At 46.5% G+C, this 20653-nt stretch overlaps 1 protein-coding gene across 1 annotated transcript; it reads right to left on the reverse strand.

Moving 5' to 3' along the window:
* Positions 1 to 770: 770 nt before the first annotated feature.
* On the reverse strand, positions 771 to 18791 carry LOC132832473 (zinc-binding protein A33-like). The gene is made up of 6 exons (XM_060850508.1): positions 18321 to 18791; positions 9071 to 9166; positions 8761 to 8991; positions 7130 to 7152; positions 6892 to 7037; positions 771 to 3059 (listed from the first exon to the last, which is right to left on the reverse strand). Exons 1-6 carry the CDS (start codon positions 18735 to 18737, stop codon positions 2515 to 2517), a joined length of 1458 nt encoding a protein of 485 aa, XP_060706491.1. The 5' UTR covers positions 18738 to 18791; the 3' UTR covers positions 771 to 2514.
* Positions 18792 to 20653: the final 1862 nt, after the last annotated feature.

Genomic DNA, 20653 nt, shown 5'->3' on the forward strand with positions numbered 1-20653 from the left:
GCAACCAATTTTTTTCACAATTTAATACTTCAAATCATTGTCAAAAAGCAGAACTTGCAATGTGTATATAATCTTTGCACATATAAATATGTATGAAATAGGCAAGCAAAGACAGATTTGCAAATGCTGTGCCTTTGTATACCATTAGTCGTCTATTAAAAGGGAAGACAGGTTTGGTTGGGAGGAGAGGTAGGATATTATTTTATTTAAAATACCATTTCCTCTTTCAATTCTCTGCCAAAGGAAGTCTGTATGGTATGATGTAGTCAGCGTCTTTTTACCATTGTCACCTCTGTTAAGATGGATGTGTTACCTGTTTGTATCTCTTGAGAATCCATTTTGGTTTCATTCTGTGTCAGGCCTGGGGCCCAGTGTATGAGCATATAAAACTAGCAAACAGAGTCAAAGGGCAGAAAAGGCAAAAGTAATGACTCTTTACTTAAATTGTGTAATATTACAAGCCATATGAATGAATTAATGGTATGCTCTTGTAGCTAATACAGAGGATATTTATACAAAGTTGTGAACTACATATATGACATTTTGAAAGGATAAAGTGAGGACTGCAGATGCTGGAGGTCAGGGCTGAAAATGCATTGCTGGAAAAGCGCAGCAGGTCAGGCAGCATCCAAGAAGCAGGAGAATCGACGTTTCGGGCATAAGACCTCCTTCAGGAATCCTGAAGAAGGGCTCATGCCTGAAACATCGATTCTCCTGCTCCTTGGATGCTTCCTGACCTGCTGCGCTTTTCCAGCAACACATTTTCAGTTTTGACAAGGATAGGCAAGGATGAAAAGATGGTGGAGCAGCTTTATTAGTATGAGATGCAATAAGTTCAGTTATGAGAATGGCCATGCTAAGTTGCCTCATAGTGCTTAGGGATGTGCAGGTTAGGTGGATCGGACATGGGAAATGCAGGCTTACAGAGGGGTTGGGTAAGGGTGGGATGCTCCTCAGAGGATCGGTGTGGACTTGATGGGCCAAATGGCCTGCTTCCGTGCTGAAGGGATTCTATGATTCGAACATTAATGGCTCAGATTGCGTAGTAGCGATGCTGGGATATCAGCTAGGGTAATCAGGTCCTTACATTGCTGCAGTCTGTCCTGCCTATAGTTATAATACTTCAAAAGAGCACTCCAAAGGGAGGGCGCTTGTGAAGCAGAAGACCAGTCCACTTGCTCCAGAGGTGTGTAATAACACCCCTAAATGGCCTTTCAAAAAAGCCATCAGTTGGAAGCATTGACAGGGAGGCACAGTTCAGAGGCCATGCTCTCGTTAAAAACATCAGCAACCAACATCTCAAACCTGAGACTGAAGTCATTGTTAAATGGGCAGTAGTGAAACCTGGGTTCCTGCATGCTTTAGAGACTTAGATAATCCACAGCACGAAAACATCGGAAAATACCACCTCTTTGCAAGACCTTCCGACCATGAGAAATTAGAACAGGAGGAGGCCATTCAGCCCCTTGAGCTTGCTTCAATAGATGATAGCCTATTGTTGTAGCAGTTTTCTGTTTCTCGCTGATTAAATCTCATGTGCAGGCCTTGAGTAATTGACGCGTTTATTCATGATGTCACGGGAAGAGAGCAGTGACCACTCAACACCACGATCTCTCCGCCAAGCTGCAGGGTCTCACAGGTTATATAGGATTACAAATGACCCTACTGTTAGTTACAGAACAATGCATGTCTAACAACATTAGGTGGTCTAACAACATTAGGCTGTGACGTAGCATACTGTTAGCAGAAGTTAGTAGCAGATAACTAGTGGTGCGGTTCTGACACAGCTCCCATATAGAGAGAGTGGGTGAGAGGACACAGCAGCAAGGTTGGCAAAAGAATTATTGTAAACAACTTAAGTTAGAAAACAACTCTGCTAAAAAACGGTTACCTCAGAGGACAGTGTGGTCAGGATCCTCAAAGTGGTTTCCATACCTGTCTGACATTCCGAACATCTACTTTCCTGCCTTTACGCTATAAACCTTTGATTCCCTTGCTGATCAAGAATTTAGCTGTCTCAGTCTTGAATATACACAAGGACTCTACCCCCACAGCTTTCTGTGGGAAGGAGGTGCAAAGACTCACAACCCTCTTGAGAGAAGAAACTCCTCCTCATCTCAGTTTTGATAATATCCCTGTTGAGCTGTGAAGCTTAACTTGCCTCCCTGAGGGGTCTTTTTTGGCTGCTACATGCAATAATGTTTAAATCATTCATTTTGTACTTAACCATCTGTGATATTTCTTCATAAGTAGCCAAACTAAAGCTAACTTGTTGTGATTTAGCCACAGCATCTTGCTTGAAGGGGAAGGAGGATTTGAGACAAGGCTTTAATTCCTGCTTCCATGGCTCATAGGCAGTGCTGGGGAAGCTCTTGTTGCTGAGCTACACTTAGCTACTCTCTACTTCACTCCACAGATCACATTTCATAAAATGGCCATTTTACCCTTCTCTCACCTTATTGGGGGTCAATGTCAGCACTCTATCCCTTCTTGCTCTGACAAGAATTTAGGGATCTATGGTCCGAAACGATGGAGTTTAAGAGGGGCAACGTTTGTACCTGCCTTGCACACTCCAGGAGAGAATAAAGGAAAGAGTTCCTCGGTGAATGTGTCAGTGAACGTGTAGAGTACAGACATGTCATCAGCATTGTAAAAGCTCACCAGCCCTCCCTCATAGTCCAGGTAAACTCCGATGGTTCTGGGTTTCACACTCGGACTCAGGGGGACTAATGGACTTTGACTGGCTCTGTATTCATTCCCATTTTTCAGCAACACAATCCAGTATCCAGTTTTAGGATCTAGTGTTATCTTTCCCTTCCGACTGGCTGACTTTCTGACCACACCCACATCCCACTCAGTCTTGTCCTCGACCTCCACTTCCCAGTAATGTTTCCCGGAAGTGAATCCCTGCAATCCCAGGACATAAGGAGCCGTGTCGAACCTCTCCGGATTATTAGGAAGCTGTAATTGTCTGGCACCATATCTCACACTGGTTCGGTCTTCAGACAGAATGAGGCCTGGATGTGCTGTGTTTGAGTCCAGGGTCAGGAAGATAGCATCTAGGGGAAATTAAAACACATGATGTTAAGTTTTATTCAGCAAATAGCAGCAGAATTGAACAGAGTCAGCATGGATTTACAAAAGTGAAATCATGTTTGACAAATCTACTGGAGTTCTTCAAGGACACACCTCATAGAGTTGATGAGGAGGAGCCAGTGGATGTGGTTTATTTGGACTTTTGAAAGGCTTTTGGTAAGGTCCCACGTATGAGACTAGTGTAGAAAATTGAAGTGCATGGGATTGGGGTAGTGTATTGAAATGAAGAGGGAACAGAACATAGAATATAGAACAATACAGCACAGAACAGGCCCTTCGGCCCATGATGTTGTGCCGTACATTTGTCCTAGCTTAAGCACCTATCCATGTACCATCCAATTACCAATTATTCTGACTCTGCCACTCCCACAGGCAGTGCATTCCATGCCCCCACCACTCTCTGGGTAAAGAACCTACCCCTGACATCCCCCCTATACCTTCCACCCTTCACCTTAAATTTATGTCCCCTTCTAACACTCTGTTGTACCCGGGGAATAAGTCTCTGACTGTCTACTCTATCTATTCCCCTGATCATCTTATAAACCTCTATCAAGTCATCCCTCATCCTTCGCCGTTCCAATGAGAAAAGGCCTAGCACTCTCAACCTATCCTTGTACGACCTATTCTCCATTCCAGGCAACATCCTGGTAAATCTCCTCTGCACCCTCTCCAAAGCTTCCACATTTTTCCTAAAATGAGGTGACCAGAACTGCACACAGTACTCCAAATATGGCCTTACCCCAAGGTCCTATACAGCTGCAACATCACCTCACGACTCTTGAATTCAATCCCTCTGCTAATGAACGCTAATACACCATAGACCTTCTTACAAGCTCTATCCACCTGAGTGGCAACTTTCAAAGATCTATGAACATAGACCCCAAGATCCCTCTGCTCCTCCACCTTACTAAGAACCCTATCGTTAACCCTGTATTCCGCATTCTTATTTGTCCTTCCAAAGTGAACAACCTCACACTTGGCAGGGTTGAACTCCATCTGCCATTCCTCAGCCCAGCTCTGCATCATATCTAAGTCCCTTTGCAGCCGACAACAGCCCTCCTCACTATCCACAACTCCACCAATCTTCGTATAGTCTGCAAATTTACTGACCCACCCTTCGACTCCCTCTTCCAAGTCATTAATAAAAATTACAAACAGCAGAGGACCCAGAACTGATCCCTGCGGAACTCCACTTGTAACTGGGCTCCAGGCTGAATATTTACCATCTACCACCACTCTCTGACTTCGACCGGTTAGCCAGTTCTCTATCCAACTGGCCAAATTTCCCACTATCCCGTGCCTCCTGACTTTCCGCATAAGTCTACCATGGGGAACCTTATCAAATGCCTTACTAAAATCCATGTACACTACATCCACTGCCCTACCCTCATCCACATGCTTGGTCACCTCCTCAAAGAATTCAATAAGACTTGTAAGGCAAGACCTACCCTTCACAAATCCGTGCTGGCTGTCCCTAATCAAGCAGTGTCTTTCCAGATACTCATAAATCCTATCCCTCAGTACCCTTTCCATTACTTTGCCTACCACTGAAGTAAGACTAACTGCCCTGTAATTCCCGGGGTTATCCCTATTCCCTTTTTTGAACAGGGGCACAACATTCGCCACTCTCCAGTCCCCTGGTACCACCCCCATTGACAGTGAAGACAAAAAGATCATTGCCAACGGTTCTGCAATTTCCTCTCTTGCTTCCCACATAATCCTAGGATATATCCCATCAGGCCCGGGGGACTTGTCAATCCTCAAGTTTTTCAAAATGCCCAACACATCTTCCTTCCTTCCTAAAATTGAAGTGCATGGGACTGGGGTAGTGTATTGAAATGAAGAGGCAACAGAGAGTAGAAATAAACAGGAACAAAAACAGAGATTGCTGGAAAAGCTCAGCAGGTCTGGCAGCATCTGTGTAGAGTTAACATTTCAGGTCGAGTGAGGCTTCCTCGGCTTTTCCAGCAGTTTCTGTTTTTGTTTCTGATTTCCAGCGTCCACAGTTCTTTCAGTTTTCATATAGAAAGAGACAGGTCTTTTTCCGAATGGCAGGCATGAATTGTGGGATACAGCAGGGATCAGTGTCAGGGCTCTAGCTATTCACAATATAAATTAACGATTTAGAGGAGCAAACTAAATGTTTTAGCCCCAGATTTGCAGGTGGCACAAGGCTGCGAGAAGGATGCGGAGATGCCGAACCGTGAATTAGACAGGTCGGGTGAGTGAGCAAACACATTGCTGATGCAATATGAAGTTGGATAAATGTGAGGTTATCCATTTTGTGAAATGGGAAGATGGATTATTAGCTGAATGGTTATAAATTAAGGGAGGCCTGAGTGTCCTCATACACCAGTCACTTAATGTACGCATGCAGGAGCAACAGGGAGTCAGGAAGGCATATAGTATGTTGGCCTTCAGAGTGAGAGGATCTGAGTACAGGAGCAGGGATATCTTTCTGCAATTAAACAGGGCACTGGTGAGACCACACCTGGAATACTGTGTGCAGGTTTGGTCTCCTTACCTGAGGAGAGATGTTCTGGTTATGGATGGAGTGCGGTGAAGGTTTACCAGACCGATTCCTCTTGTAGAAGTTTATAAAATTGTGAGGGTCATGGATAGGGTGTAAAGCCAAGGTCTTTTCCCCAGCATAGGGGAGTCCAAAGCTAGAGAGCGTAGCTTTAAGGTGAGATTTAGATTAGATTAGATTACTTACAGTGTGGAAACAGGTCCTTCGGCCCAACAAGTCCACACCGACCCGCCGAAGCACAACCCACCCATACCCCTACATTTACCCCTTACCTAACACTACAGGCAATTTAGCATGGCCAATTCACCTGACCCGCACATCTTTGGACTGTGGGAGGAAACCGGAGCACCCAGAGGAAACCCACGCAGACACGGGGAGAACGTGCAAACTCCACACAGTCAGTCACCTAAAAGAGACCGAAGGGGCAGCCTTTTCATGGACAGGGTAGTGTGTGGAATGAGCTGCCAGAGGATGTGGTGGAGGCCTGACAATTGCAACATTTAAAAGGCTTTTGGATGGGTATGTGAATAGGAAGGGCTTGGAGGGATATGGGCCAAATGCTGGCAAATTGGATTAGATTAATTTTGGATATCTGGTCAGCACGGATGAGTTGGACCGAAGGGTCTGTTTCTCTTGTGGTAGAATCTAGAACTAAGGATCACAACGGGTCGCCTATTTAAGGCAGGGATGAGTACAGATCATTTCCGTCCTCAAAGGATACAGTCTTTGGAATTCCCCTCCACAAAGGACAATGGATGCAGAATCGTTAAACATTTCCAAGGTACAAGTAGGTAGATTTTTGATTCCCAAGGGGATGCGAGATTATCAGAGACATGCAGGAGTGTGGAGCTGAGGTTAAAATCTGATCTTATTGGAAGAAAGAGCTGGGTCAAGGGGCCAAGTGGCCTCCTCTCTTTCCCTGTTTATACAGTCAACCATGTCACTGTAATGCATATCGGGTCATACATATTCATCTCCATCAATGGTAACAGTTCATCCTTTTTGTTATGAATGCTGCGTACATTCAGGTACAGGGTCTTAAACCCATTTCCTTCTCTTTTCAATAACTTCTGGCCTCACCTGCTGATGCCTTTGTTTTTAACATGGCTACAGTCTGACCCGTTCCGCCACACTTTGCAATCATTCCTCAAGTTGCTGCCGTGCTACATCACATTCCTGCCCCCCTCTTTGCTTGACCATATCTCCCCTCACCTCACCCCGTCTCATTCGTTTCAACCCCTCTCTTCCTGCTTGCAGCTTCTTACCTGGAGCAATGATTGGTTTCATTTCCTTCCACACTGCACACAGTAAGGGACTTTGAAACCCTGTGTACTTCTCTCTCTCAAACTCCACCGTCTCCATCTCATCGTTGTGCTGGAAAATTTCCAATTCCTTCACTTCGTCCTCAAATCTGTTCAAATGGGATTAATTTAACCACACGTTACTGGGCACAAACTGTGATCAACGTAGAAACCTGTATATGGGTTTGCATTTGATACTCACTTTTCTTTCAATCTTTCCAATTTCTGCAGGAGAGAGAATTAGAAGCATTTTAACAAATAGACAATGATGTTTCAACTGTATTTTGTTTTCTTAATGATTACCCAGTAATTCCTGAAAAATACGAAGGGATTTGGGTGGAATCTTCACTGACTAGATTCAATGATGTGATAGTCACTCCATCTCCTGCCCCAACTCTGTGGGCACTTGACAGGTTTTCCTCCGCTACTGAACACATTGAGAATTTACTGACTTCTCAGGAAGGGTCACCTGGCCTGAAATGTTAACTCTGATCTCTCTCCACAGACACTGCCAGAGCTGCTGAGCTTCACCAGCATTTTCTGTTTCTGTTTCTGATTCACAGTATCTGTACTTCTTTATGTTTATATTGAGAATTTATCGATCCTTTCCGACATATCACTGCTCTCTGACGTTAGTCCCGTGAATCCAAACCCATTTCTGCTGCCAGGGTTAACACTCACGGGGCTCCCTCACTCAAGGGCGGCACGGTGGCTCAGTGGTTAGCACTGCTGCCTCACAGCACCAGGGACCCCGGTTCGATTCCAGCCTCGGCCGACCATCTATGTGGATTTTGCACGTTCTCCCTGTGTCTGTGTGGGTTTCCTTCAGGTGCTCCAGTTTCCTGCCACGGTCCAGGGTAGGTGAACTGGCCATGTTAAATTGTCCATAGTGTTCAGGGATGTCATAGAGATGTACAGCATGGAAACAGACCCTTCAGTCCAACCTGTCCATGCCGACCAGATATCCCAACCCAAACCAGTCCCACCTGCCAGCACCCGGCCCATATCCCTCCAAACCCAATCTGTAAGTTAGGTGCATTAGTCATAGAATCCCTTCTATGGAAACAGGCCCTTCAGCCCAACAACTTCATACTGACCCTCGAAGAGCAACTCACCCAGACCCACTCCTCCACATTTACCCCCGACTAATGCATCTAACCTACACACCCTTGAACACTATGGACAATTTAGCATGGCCAATTCACCTAACCTGCGCATGTTTGGACTGTGGGAGGAAACTGGAGCACCCGGAGGAAACCCACGCAGACACGGGGAAAATGTGCAAACTCCACACAGACAGTTGCCCGGGGCTGGAATCGAACCCAGATCCCTGGTGCCATGAGGCAGCAATGCTAACCACTGAGCTACTGTGTTGCCCAGTGCAGGGGAAATGGAGAGCAATAGGATAGGAGAATGGGTCTGCGTGGCTTAATCTTTGGAGGGTGAGCGTTGGGCTGAAGGGCCTGTTTCCGTACTGTAGGGATCAATGACTATATATTGCTGTCAAACTGGGAGAAGCCAACACAACATGTACGTGTTTGAAGATGTTGGCTGGTTTCTCAGTGTCAGTGCTTACCTTCAGCCCCTCAGTCCTTTACGAACATTGAAAACACATCGGGGACCTGCAAGAGGCTCAGTAATTCACCTTTACTCAGGTTCCAGCTGCACTGTGACTAAAATGAGGCACCAACAGTGTGGAACATCTCCCCCACCCCCGCACATCAAGCCCAGTCCTGACTAACCCCTCTTTCTCAAATGTTGTGATGGGGTTGTAAAATAGCACACTGGACTAAAAGCTTGGAGATTGGGCTGTATATATAAAAAATAAATCACCTTGAGAAAGGAGATGCCAGTATTCTGCTCATTGTCCTCAACAAAGCTCATAAGAGTTTCAAAAAGTGCAGCAACTTCTTCTAGTTGTTTCATATTCTCTTCCAATCGTCGCTGATCTTCCTCCTTTCGTCTCCTCAGCTGATTAATTGAATGCTTCTCCTTGTCTTTGAGATATTGGTGAATCTTGGCAAACTTTGCAGTGATGTCTTTCTCCAGGGATGCTGTGAATTGCTAAGACAGTGAGAGAATGGTTTAAACGGTGGGTTGTTCACGGATTGCTGTGCTTAAAGGGAGCTGAAGTAATACTCACATCCAGTTTTGAAATCTCCTTCGCCTGGTTTCGTTTTAATTCGCTTATCATTTTCACGTCGTCGTCCTCGGAACTCAAGAGCTCTTTCAGTTCATTCTGGAATGAAATCAGATCTCACCATCAACTATTGTAATCTCTACTTTTATACCACAACCCAGTCAGGCGCAAGGAGACACTAGCTTTTATAATTTGGGAAGAGGTAGCAGAGAATGAGAAGCCTGATGAAGGGCTTTCACTGGGTCAGCATAACACTGCAGATGGTGGACAGCTGATAATGAAGAAAGTGCTGGTAAAATTCCACAGTTGCTGCCTGGCTTTTTTATGATGTCTTCATGTTGCGGGATGTGGGCATCGCTGGCTGGGGCCACCATTTATTACCCACCCCTAATTGCCCTTCAGAAGCTAGTGGTGAGCTGCCATCTTGAACCGCTGCAGTCCACCTGCTGTGGGGTGACCCACAATGCCCTTAGAGAGGGAATTCCAGGATTCTGACCCAGTGACAGTGAAGGAACGCCGATACATTTCCAAGTCAGGATGGTGAGTGGCTTGGAGGAGAACTTGAAGGTGGTGTTGTTCCCGTGTATCTGCTGCCTTTGTCCTTCTCGATGGAAGTGGTCATGGGTTTGGAAGGTGTTGTCTAAGGGTCTTTGGTTAAATTTTGTAAATAGTATACATTACTGCAACAGCTTCAGTACTCAACACCAACAACTGCCAATCTCCAAACACCATCCTACAACTCATCCACTTTATCCTCGATCGCAACGTCTTCACCTTTGACAACCAGTTCTTCATCTAGACACACGGAACAGCCATGGGCACCAAATTTGCACCCCAAATGCCAACACTTTTATGTACAGTTTCGAACAAGACTTCTTCTCGACGCAGGATCTCCAACAACATTGTACACCAGGTACATTGACAACATTTTCTTCCTCTGGACCCATGCCAAGGAGTCATTGATAAAACTACACAGTGACATTAACACGTTTCATCCCACCATCAAACTCACCATGGACTACTCTCAACTACCTGTCTCATTCATGGACACATGCATCTCCATCAAGGATGGGCACCTCAGCACCACACTCTACCACAAACCCACAGACAACCTCACAATGCTACACTTCTCCAGCTTCCACCCAAAACATATTAAAACAGTCATTCCCTATGGACAAGCCCTACGCATACACTGGATCTGCTCAGATGACGAGGAACGTGACGGACATCCGGAAGTACTCAGGGATGCCCTCACAAGAACGGGGTACGATGCTCAACTCATCGACCGCCAGTTCCGACGTGCCACAGCAAGGAACCGTAATGACTTCCTCAGGACATGGACACTGCTGCAACCGACAGGGTACACTTCGTTGTTCAGTATTTCCCAGGAGCTGAAAAATTACGCCATGTTCTTTGTGACCTGCAACACATATCAATGAGGATGAGCACCACACCAAGACCTTCCCCACAGCTCCACTACTTGCCTTTAAACAACCGCCAAACCTCAAACAGATCGTTGTTCTGTAGCAAGCTGCCCAGCTCTCAGGACAACTCCATACAACCCTGTCATGAGAGGCGCAGCAAGACGTGTCAGAGTGTGGACATGGATACCACCATTACATGTGGGTACACCTCCCACTGTATACATGGCAGGTACTCATGTGACTCAGCAAACGGTGTCTATCTTATATGTTGCAGGCAAGGATGTCCGGAGGCTTGGTACATTGAGGAAACCGAGCAAAGGCTACGACAACGGGTGAATGGGCACCACACAACAATCAACAGACAGGAGGGTTCCCTCCCAGTTGGGGAACACTTCAATGGGCCAGGTAATTCAGCCTCGGACCTTCGGGTGACCATCCTCCAAGGTGGACATCGGGACAGGCAGCAGAGAAAAGTGGCTGAGCAGAGGCTGATGGCTAAGTTCGGTACCCATAGGGAGGGCCTCAAATGGGACCTTGGGTTCATGTCACATTACAGGTGACCACCATTGCACTGTATACACACACACACACACACAGATACTCCTACACACATACACACACACACACTGCTATACATACACATACACACGGATACTCACACACACCCTTACAGACACACACACTCACACATGCATCCCCTCAGAGATTTAGACCACTCTACACTCATGCACACACATATACGTTCTCTATTACAGACACTCACAACACCCCACCCCAGACACACACACACACACTCCCACACTCACACATGCACCCCCTCACTGACTTAGACCACTTTACACTCACACACACACATATACAGTCTCTCTCACAGACTTTCACAACCCCTCCACCCCAGACACACACACCCTCACAGACATAAGACACTCTTCACTCAGTACACACACATTCTCTCTCTCTCACACTCAGAACCCCCAATGCAGGCAGGCAGGCAGACAGACAGACAGACAGACAGACAGACAGACAGACACACACACACACACACACACACACACACACACACACACACACACACACACACACTTTGTGGGTTGAATTTGTATTTGCAGAGTTACATTGTACTTTGCTCAAAAACTGCATGAATCCATGTAAAACTCTGTTATCTCACTTTTTAGATTAGAATCAATCTAAACATCATGGCACAGACAGAGAATACAGGGGGCTAACACCTTCAACATATTGTCTAGCTATCACCATGTTACAGTTAAACTGAGAATGCAACTTTTTTTAAAAAAGGGTTTGTGATTTACACATGAAAGAAGTGCAACTATCATGGTATTCAAACAGATGAAAGACTCAGCAGACAAACAAAGTATTTTTCAATGTATAATTTCAGTTACATCACACTGCAAATGTTTGCTATAAATTCTGTGTTACGATCGAGCCCTCCACAATCACCTGATGAAGGAGTGTCGCTCCGAAAGCTAGTGTGCTTCCAATTAAACCTGTTGGACTATAACCTGGTGTTGTGTGATTTTTAACTTTGTACACCCTAGTCCAACACGGGCACCCCCGAATCACCAGTATTCCATCACTCCTTTGCCTTGGTACTTGTAGATGGTGCACATACAATGGGAAGACACGAGATGAGTTGCTTGCTGTGGTATTCCTATCCCCTGACCACAATATTTCTCTGTTTACTCCAATCACGCGGATGTTCGTAGTGTCGTAATGCCATTGAGCATCAAAGGGAGATGGTTACCTTCTCTGTTGAGACATAGTCACTGCCTGGAACGACTGTGGCCTAGACGTTACTTACCACATGTCCGTCCAGGCCTACTCTCTGGACTTTAGAAGAATGAGAGGAGATCTAATTGAGGTAAATGAGGGGCAGTGATGGAGGCAGACACGACAGGGGTATTTAAGAAAAGTTTGGATAAGCACATGAATATGCAAGGAATGGGGAGGTGTGGAGCAAGGGCAGGCTGAAGGGATTAGATTGATTTGGTGTCATGTTCAGCACACACTGTGGGCTGAAGGACATTTCCTTGTGCTGTACTGTTCTATGTTCTAGACAAAGTAGACATAGGGAGGACTCCCAGGGCAACTCCCTGCTGACTGTGTCTTCACCTCTGCTGGGTCTGTCCTATCATTGCAACAGGATTTACTTCAGGCTGATGATGGCAGCATCGGAACATTGCCTGATAGGTACGATCCATTGGGATTACTGTGTCAGGCCATTGCTCGACTAGTCTGTGGGACAGCTCTCCAAATGTTGGCACAAACCTCCAGCTGTTTCAGAGTCATGGAGATGTACAGCACAGAAACAGACCCTTCGGTCCAACTCATCTATGCTGACCAGATGTCCTAACCTGAACCTCGTCCCATTTGCCAGCACTTGGCTCATATCCCTCGAAGGATAAAACAAGGACTGCAGATGGTGGAGATCAGAGTCGCGAGTGTGCTGCTGAAAAAGCACAGCAGGTCAGGCAGCATCTGAAGAGCAGGAAAATCGATGTTTCAGCCAAGAGCCCTTCACACCAAAATGGCAATTCTCCTGCTTGTTGGATGCTGCCTGACCTGCTGTGCTTTTCCAGCACCACACTCTTGACCCATACCCCTCTAAACCCTTCTTCCTGATACACCCATCCAGATGCCTTTTAAATGCTGTAATTGTACCAGCCTCCACCACTTCCTCTGGCAGCTCATTCCATACACGTACCACCCTCTGCGTGAACGAGTTGTCGCTTAGTTCACTTTTATATCTTTTCCTTCTCACCCTAAACTATGCCCTCCAGTCTGGACTTCCTCCACCCCAGGGAAAAGACTTTGCCTATTTACCCTATCTATCCCCATCATGCTTTTATAAACTTTTATAAGGTTACCCCTCAGCCTCTAACGCTCCAGGGAAAATAGCCCCAGCCTGTTCAGCCTCTGCCTATAGCTCAAATCCTCCAACCCTGGTAACATCCTTGTAAATCTTTTCTGAACTCTTTCAAGTTTCACAACATCCTTCCGATAGGAAGGAGACCAGAATTGCATGCAATATTCCAAAAGTGGCCTAACCAATGCCCTGTACAGCTGCAACATGACCTCCCAACTCCTGTACTCAATACACTGACCAATAAAGGGAAGCATACCAAACACCTTCTTCACTATCCTGTCAAGGAGCACTCCAAGGTCTCTTTGTCCAGCAACACTCCCTTGGACCTTACCATTAAGTGTATAAATCCTGCTAAGATTTGCTTTCCCAAAATGCAGCACCTCGCATTTATCCAAATAAATCTCCATTTGCCACTCCTCAGCCCATTGGTTCATCTGATCAAGATCCCTTTGTACTCGGAGGTAACCTTCTTCGCTGTCCACGACACCACCAAGAGCAAGGAAGATTTTACAAGGGCTTAGGTTTGTAATTATCATTCCCTATGACTTGGTTGATGCGAGTTGGTCTCTCTTTTGATTGGAGCGTGGAAACAGCAGTGTGGCCTCTTCGGCCGTAATCACTGAGCGTTTTGAAGAGACGCCCATGTTACTGTGGATATAGAATCACAGACCACGTAAAAACAGCAGACTTTCTTCTGTAAAGGGCATCAGTGAATCAGATGCTCAGTTGTAAAAAGTCTCTTCAGACATTGCAATCACAGTTTGTTGCCATTAATAATACTCGTGAATATTGAAATCGCAGGGTAATGTATTGCTGGAGAGAAGCTGGAAGGTTGTGGATTTGTACTATAATCAGTTTGGGGATGCTGGGAACTGCACAGGCCAGCTTTGAATTTCAGATTTGTATTTAGCAGCTGCCCTGGTGGGATTTGAACCCACATCCTCTTGTCAAGACTGAAAGACGGCATGCTTCTGGATGAGGCCACTCTGCCAACTTAAGGGTGTGCCGCAAGGGTGAGAATGGGTGACCACCAGGCAAGCAAAGAGGGGGAGGCGGATAGTAAAGGGTGTAGTTCATTCCAACTGGCAAAGCAGCTGAAATACTTGTGAGAGTGATGATTCCTGTGGGTTGGGCTGTCAGAGCGTGTAGAGGTGAGGCCGAGGTAGTTGGCAGGCAGAAGACTGGAGAAACACCAGAGACAGGGCAATTCAATCATTAGGGGGAAGAGATGGGCATTTTTGCTGCAGGCAGGAGTGCTGCCTCACTGGAGCCAAGGTGAAGGATATCACTGAGCAGTGGCAGAGTACTCAAAGGCTGAGAAAGGGAATGAACAGCGGTTGTGCTAATTGCCACTACATCGCTGAAAGAGGAATGTGGTCCTAAATACAAGTGTTAGGCAACTAGGTGAGAAACCAGCAACTTACAATACTGTTCATCTTCCCAACAATGTGGAAACTTGCCCAGGTATGTCCTGTACACAAAAGGCAGGACAAATCCAATGCAACCAATTACTCTATCAGTCTACTCTCGATCATTGGTGAAGTGATGGAAGGGATCATCAACAGTACACTCAAGCAGCAGCTGCTCAGCAATAACCTGCTCAGTGAGAAGTTTGGGTTCTGCTGGGGTCACTCAGCTCCTGCCTCACTACAGACTAGATTCAAACATGGACAAAAGAGCTGAAGTCCAGAGGGGAGGGGGGAGGGACAGCCTTTGGCATCAAGGCCACATCGACCAAGTGTGGCATCACGAAGCCCCTTGCAAAACTAAAATCAGTGGGAGTTCGGGGGTCAAACTCTCTGCTGATTGGAGTCATACCTGGCACATCGGAAGATGGTCGTGGTTGTTGGAGGTCAGCCATGTCAGTACCACAGCATCTCTACAGGGGTCTCTTGGTACAGTGTCCAAGACCCAACCATCTTTAGCTGCTTCATCAATGCCATCCCATCTATCATAAGGTCAGAAGTGGGGATGATGGTGAATGCTTGCACAATGTTGAGCACCATTCATGACTCCTCAGATGCTGAAGCAGTCATATTCAAATACACCATAGAATGGCTACAAGAGCTGGTCAGAGGTTAGGAATACCGGCAGCGAATAACTCACCTCCTGACTCTCCGAAGTCTATCCATCATCTACAAGGCACAAGGCAGGGGGTGTGATGGGATTCCCCCCCCCCCCCCCCACTTGCTTGGATGGGTGCAGCTCCAACAACACCCACGAAGCTTGACACCATCCAGGACAAAGCAGTTCATTTGATTGGCACCACATGCACAAACATCCACTCTCTCTACCACTGACGCTCAGTAGCAGCGGTGCACACTATCTACAAGATGCAGAGATTCAGTCATGATCCTCAGGCAGTACCTTCCAAACCCACAGCCACTCCCATCTGGAAAGTTGCAGATACATGGAAATATCACCAGCTGTAAGTTTCCCTTCAAGTCATCCCCAATTGGAAATGTATCACTGTTTCTCCTCAATCATTGGATCAAATCATGGAATTCCGTCCGGAATGCCATTGTGGGTCTACCGACAGCACGTGGGATGCAGTGTTTCAAGAACTCAGTTCTCCATCACCTTCTTAAGGGGCAGTCAAGGAAGGCTCATAACTGCTGGCCAGCCAGCAATACCCATGTCCCATGTTGTGAATACAGAGTCTCTTTAACCATTGCAATCCCGGTTTGCTGCCAATAGTAATACTCGTGAATATTGAAATCGCAGCGTAATAAATTGCTGGAGAGAAGATGGAAGGTTTTGGATTTGTACTCTCATCAGTTTGGGGATGCTGGGAACTGCACAGGCCAGTAGGGCTTTGAACTGGGTTAAATGTTTTTGTGCGACAATTTTCTTGTGCTGTTGGGAGGATTTGAACTAACTTAGCACAGGTTTGCAAATCAAGCAGTACCTGTAGGGAGGAAAAACAAGAGGCAAAAAGAATAGGAAGAGAGACAGAGAGCAATTTGAAAAGAGTTAGTAACATATGCAGAGTAAGAGGAAATGCCGACAGGTCAAAATTCAGTTTCTTGTGTATGTATGGAATGTGGTAACTAAGGAGAGTTGGAGGCACATATGGGAATATAATTTGATTTGATTTATTATTGTCATATGTACTCAGGTACAGTGAAAAGATTTGTTTTTCAGGCAGATCATCCCATGATAGAACAGAGTGACAAATACAATGTTACGGCTGCAGAGAAGGAACGTATACAGCAAGATCAGCATTTAAATTTCAAATTTGAGAGGTCCATTTGGAAATCTAATATCAGTGGGGAAGAAGCTGCTCTTAAATCTGTTGGTACGTGTGTTTAAGCGTTTGTATCTTCTGCCCAGTGGAAGAGGTTGGAAGAGCTTACAACCGGGCTGGGAGGGGCATTTGATGATGTTGGCTGCCTTCCCAAGGCACCTAGAAGTACAGGCAGAGTCAATGGTGGAAAGTGATAGACTGAGCTGTGTTCACAACTCTGTAGATTCTTATGGCCCTGGGCAGAGCAGTTGTCATACCAAGCTGCGATGCATACAGATAGAATGCTTTCCACGGCTCATCTATAAAAATTGTTAAGAGTCTTGGTAAGAATATGATGTTGTATTGGTAACATAAACAGTTGTAGTAATGCAGAACTCCAGGTATTCTGCATTTCAGCGCACAAGGTGTGCAAGAACATTGTGGGGAGTGGCTGCTTTTGACCTGGTACAGTTTACGGTGCATTTCCCTCGGGGTCAGCACGAGGATTACTGTTTATCTTGTGTTAAAACATTAGACATACAGGCAACCATTTCACAACTTTGGTGGTATTGTGAATTCTGAGGGGTTGTGCTCACAAATTTCAGGAGGATGAAGACAAAATGGAAACCGTGGGCAAGGGCAGAAGGAATTTAATGTCGAGAAGAGTAAAGCAAAGCGTTTTGGCCAGAAAAACAAGGAGGAACAACATACTCAGCCATGATTCTCCAGGAGGGACTTCAGGGTACATGAAAACACCTTTTATTTTTCACTATTCATTCACAGAGTGTGGAGTGGGAGCAACACTGGCCAAGCCAGCATTTACTGCCAACCCTCCAGTGCCCAGAGGATGGCTCAGAGTCAAGCACGTTGCTGTGAGTCTGCACTCTCCTGCTCCTCAGATGCTGCCTGACCTGCTGCGCTTTTCCAGCAACACATTTTCAGCTCTGATCTCCAGCATCTGCAGACCTCACTTTCTCCTCCCAATGAAACCGTGTTGTCCATACCATCACAGGATTTAACGTAAATATTCCAATTAAACAGATTTTCAGTCCTCCAACATTTCCAACCAGTTTGGTTACCCTGAACGTTTGGAGAGCCTTTTGGCAACTCTGTGCTGAAGAATCATTCACTGAAGGTAGAAGGACATGGGAGGGGAGACATAAAGTAGCCAGTGTTGGAGGGGTAATTGAATTGGGCCACTAGATGTTTATTCACAATAACCAAGGGGGTCTTCTTTGGGGGCGGGGAAGGCAGAAGAAAGCGACCGAAGGGCCTCTTGCTGCACCGTAGAAAAATTGGTGATCAAAGGTAAACAAAAGGACATCAATCAAAATGACCCAGCCCAGAGTCAGACACCCACAAACCACAGCATCTGACCGTATCCCTCACACTGAGCAATCAAATTCTGGGGACGAATGTGGGCACTGCTTTTGAACGGGCTCTCAGCTAAACCCCCATTGCCGGGTTGAGAGAGAGAGAGACCCAGCGGTCTGATTGCAAACAGAGATCCGGGGATCCCGAGGCTTCAGGCAAGGCAACAAGTGGCTGCAGCCCTTCACTGCTGCAATCCCAGTAGAGAGAGACCTTCAGTTTGTGACTGGGATTGCAGCAGTGAAGGGCTGCAGCCACTTGTTGCCTTGCCTGAAGCCTCGGGATCCCCGGATCTCTGTTTGCAATCAGACCGCTGGGTCTCTCTCTCTCTCTCTGTCGCCCTCTTACCTTGTACTTTCTCACTGCATCAGTGACAGGCAGGAAGCTGTGGCCTGAGTGTGCGGGGGAATCTCGACAAATGACACAGATCAGAGCGTGGTCGTCCTCACAGAACAGCTTCAGCTTCTCATCGTGTTCCAGACAGCGGGGACCCCCTTCCTGCTGCAGAGCCGGGTTCAGCTCCAGCTGCCGGGCTTTCTCACAGAGATTGGCCAACACCCTGTTGCTGGTGTAGCCTCTGCTGGGGGCCACAGCGCGACACTCTGGGCAGGACGCCGCCTCCCCCTGGTTTGCCCAGCACCTCTGGATGCAGGACTTGCAGAAATTGTGGTCACAGCCCAGCCGCACCGGCTCCACAAACAGGGACAGGCAGATGGAGCAGGTCAGGTCCTCGGTCAGGGATAAACTGGATTGACAGGCCGCCATCTCGATTGCTTGTAACTCACTTTAACTTTTGGTTTCACTCCTGCAGTTTCACTGTCAAACTACCACTTCTCGATTGGCGCTCTCAAAAAGGGACAGTGGCACCGAGCAACATCATTGGTCCATAAGACCATAAGACATAGGAGTGGAAGGAAGGCCATTCGGCCCATCGAGTCCACTCCGCCATTCAATCATGGCTGATGGGCATTTCAACTCCACTTACCAGCATTCTCCCCGTAGCCCTTAATTCCTCGAGACATCAAGAATATCAATCTCTGCCTTGAAGACATTTAGCGTCCCGGCCTCCACTGCACTCTGCGGCAATGAATTCCACAGGCCCATCACTCTCTGGCTGAAGAAACGTCTCCGCACTTCTGTTTTGAATTGACCCCCTCTAATTTTAAGGCTGTGTCCACGGGTCCTAGTCTCCTCGCCTAACGGAAAAAAATTCCTAGCGTCTACCCTTTCCAAGCCATTTTGGTCAGTTTTGGTTTCCTTGCTTGTCAATTATACAGCTCAAAGACATGAAACAGACATGTCCACAAGTCATTGATTTGGCTTATCGACCCCTGATTACAGATACAGACAAATCCCTGTCACAAAGAGGACTTAAAATTTCTGAGTTCCCCCTCCAACTCTATTTTGATTTAGTCCCTGCCCTCCCCTTCACTGTTTTGATCACACAGCATTGCCCTTTGATGTGAAGGGCACTGCTTGTCACTGGCCACTCAGGTGTTTTCCTATCTTCCTGGTGGTGGAAATTGAATAAAGATTTGTGTACTTTGTGTCTCTCACTGTGTCTCACACCTGCACACACACACACACACACACCATGGGTGCTGGGGAAAAAATAAGCACTACCGCAGTTAGGCGGTAGTGCGGGGGTAAGAGAAAAAAAAAATTAAAAAAACAAAAAAATATTCTGAGTACCAATACCACAGGTTTAGTCACTGCGCAAATTTTGACTGTGCATGGCATCAAGGCAGTATTTTACTGACCTGCGGATCAAAGAACTCTGGCCAAATATAACTCAAGTGGGATCCGAGGGAAAACTGTTGGAAGTCATATGATTGTAGCTGCTGAAGGCCAGTCACCCGAGCCACAGGACATTAATCTAATAAAGAGTGATCACTGGAAAAGTAGGAGAAAGTGAGGACTGCAAATGCCGGAGATCAGAGTCCACAATTATGGTGCTGGAAAAACGCAGCCAGTCAGGCAACATCTGAGGAGCAGGAGAGTTGAAGAGCTGGATAATTGAAGAGTTTATGCTCAAAATCTCAACTCTCCTGCTCCTCAGTTGCTACCTGACTGGGGCTGTGCTTTTCCAGCACCATATCACCAGAAGAGTGGTTATGGAAGAGGCATGGAGGGGTTGGTGGGAGTGGTGTGAGGTCGTAGCAGTGGTATAGATGGGGCATGAGATTTTGTGAGGGCGGGGGGGGGGGAATACAGAAATGCATTGTACGTTCTATGGTTACCTGTCAACTGGCTTTCAACACGTTATCAGCCCCAGTCCTCATTCCTCAAAATCTCCATTTTTTGACCAATTTTAAGCAAGGGTTTGTTTGAACTTTCAGGCTTCATTTGACCCACTCCCAGCTCATCTCTGTGGGAGCTGAGAGGAGACGTTGTACAAGTCTGCTTCAGGAATAAGCATGGTGCTGTGGGTGGAAGATAGCCTCTCCATTGACCTTGGCAGCTTGTTCAGTGATTCAACCTGGGAGACCCTCTCTCCCTGAGACATGGGGGTGTGGGGGTGAAATACAAACAAACGTTGTTATTGAGAACAGAACTGGGCCGTGAGTGAGCCACTGAATTTTAACGCTCTGGCGATTAATTTGAACATCTACACGGGACCAATCAATGTTGTGCACTGCTTTAGTTTGTGACGCCACCAAGTCACCCGTTTGATGAACGAA

This window comes from Hemiscyllium ocellatum, chromosome 35, assembly GCF_020745735.1.
Source record: "Hemiscyllium ocellatum isolate sHemOce1 chromosome 35, sHemOce1.pat.X.cur, whole genome shotgun sequence".
NCBI lineage: Eukaryota > Metazoa > Chordata > Chondrichthyes > Orectolobiformes > Hemiscylliidae > Hemiscyllium > Hemiscyllium ocellatum.

What these genes read in the sequence shown, in the direction of transcription:
- LOC132832473 (XM_060850508.1), bottom strand. Translation starts at nt 18,737, where the DNA reads ATGGCGGCCTGTCAATCCAGTTTATCCCTGACCGAGGACCTGACCTGC. An exon ending in ATGCAGTGAGAAAGTACAAG is followed by an intron (nt 9,167 to 18,320) that starts GTAAGAGGGCGA and finishes ATTTCATTCCAG; the next exon opens with AATGAACTGAAAGAGCTCTT. An exon ending in TTGGAAAGATTGAAAGAAAA is followed by an intron (nt 7,038 to 7,129) that starts GTGAGTATCAAA and finishes CCATTTGAACAG; the next exon opens with ATTTGAGGACGAAGTGAAGG.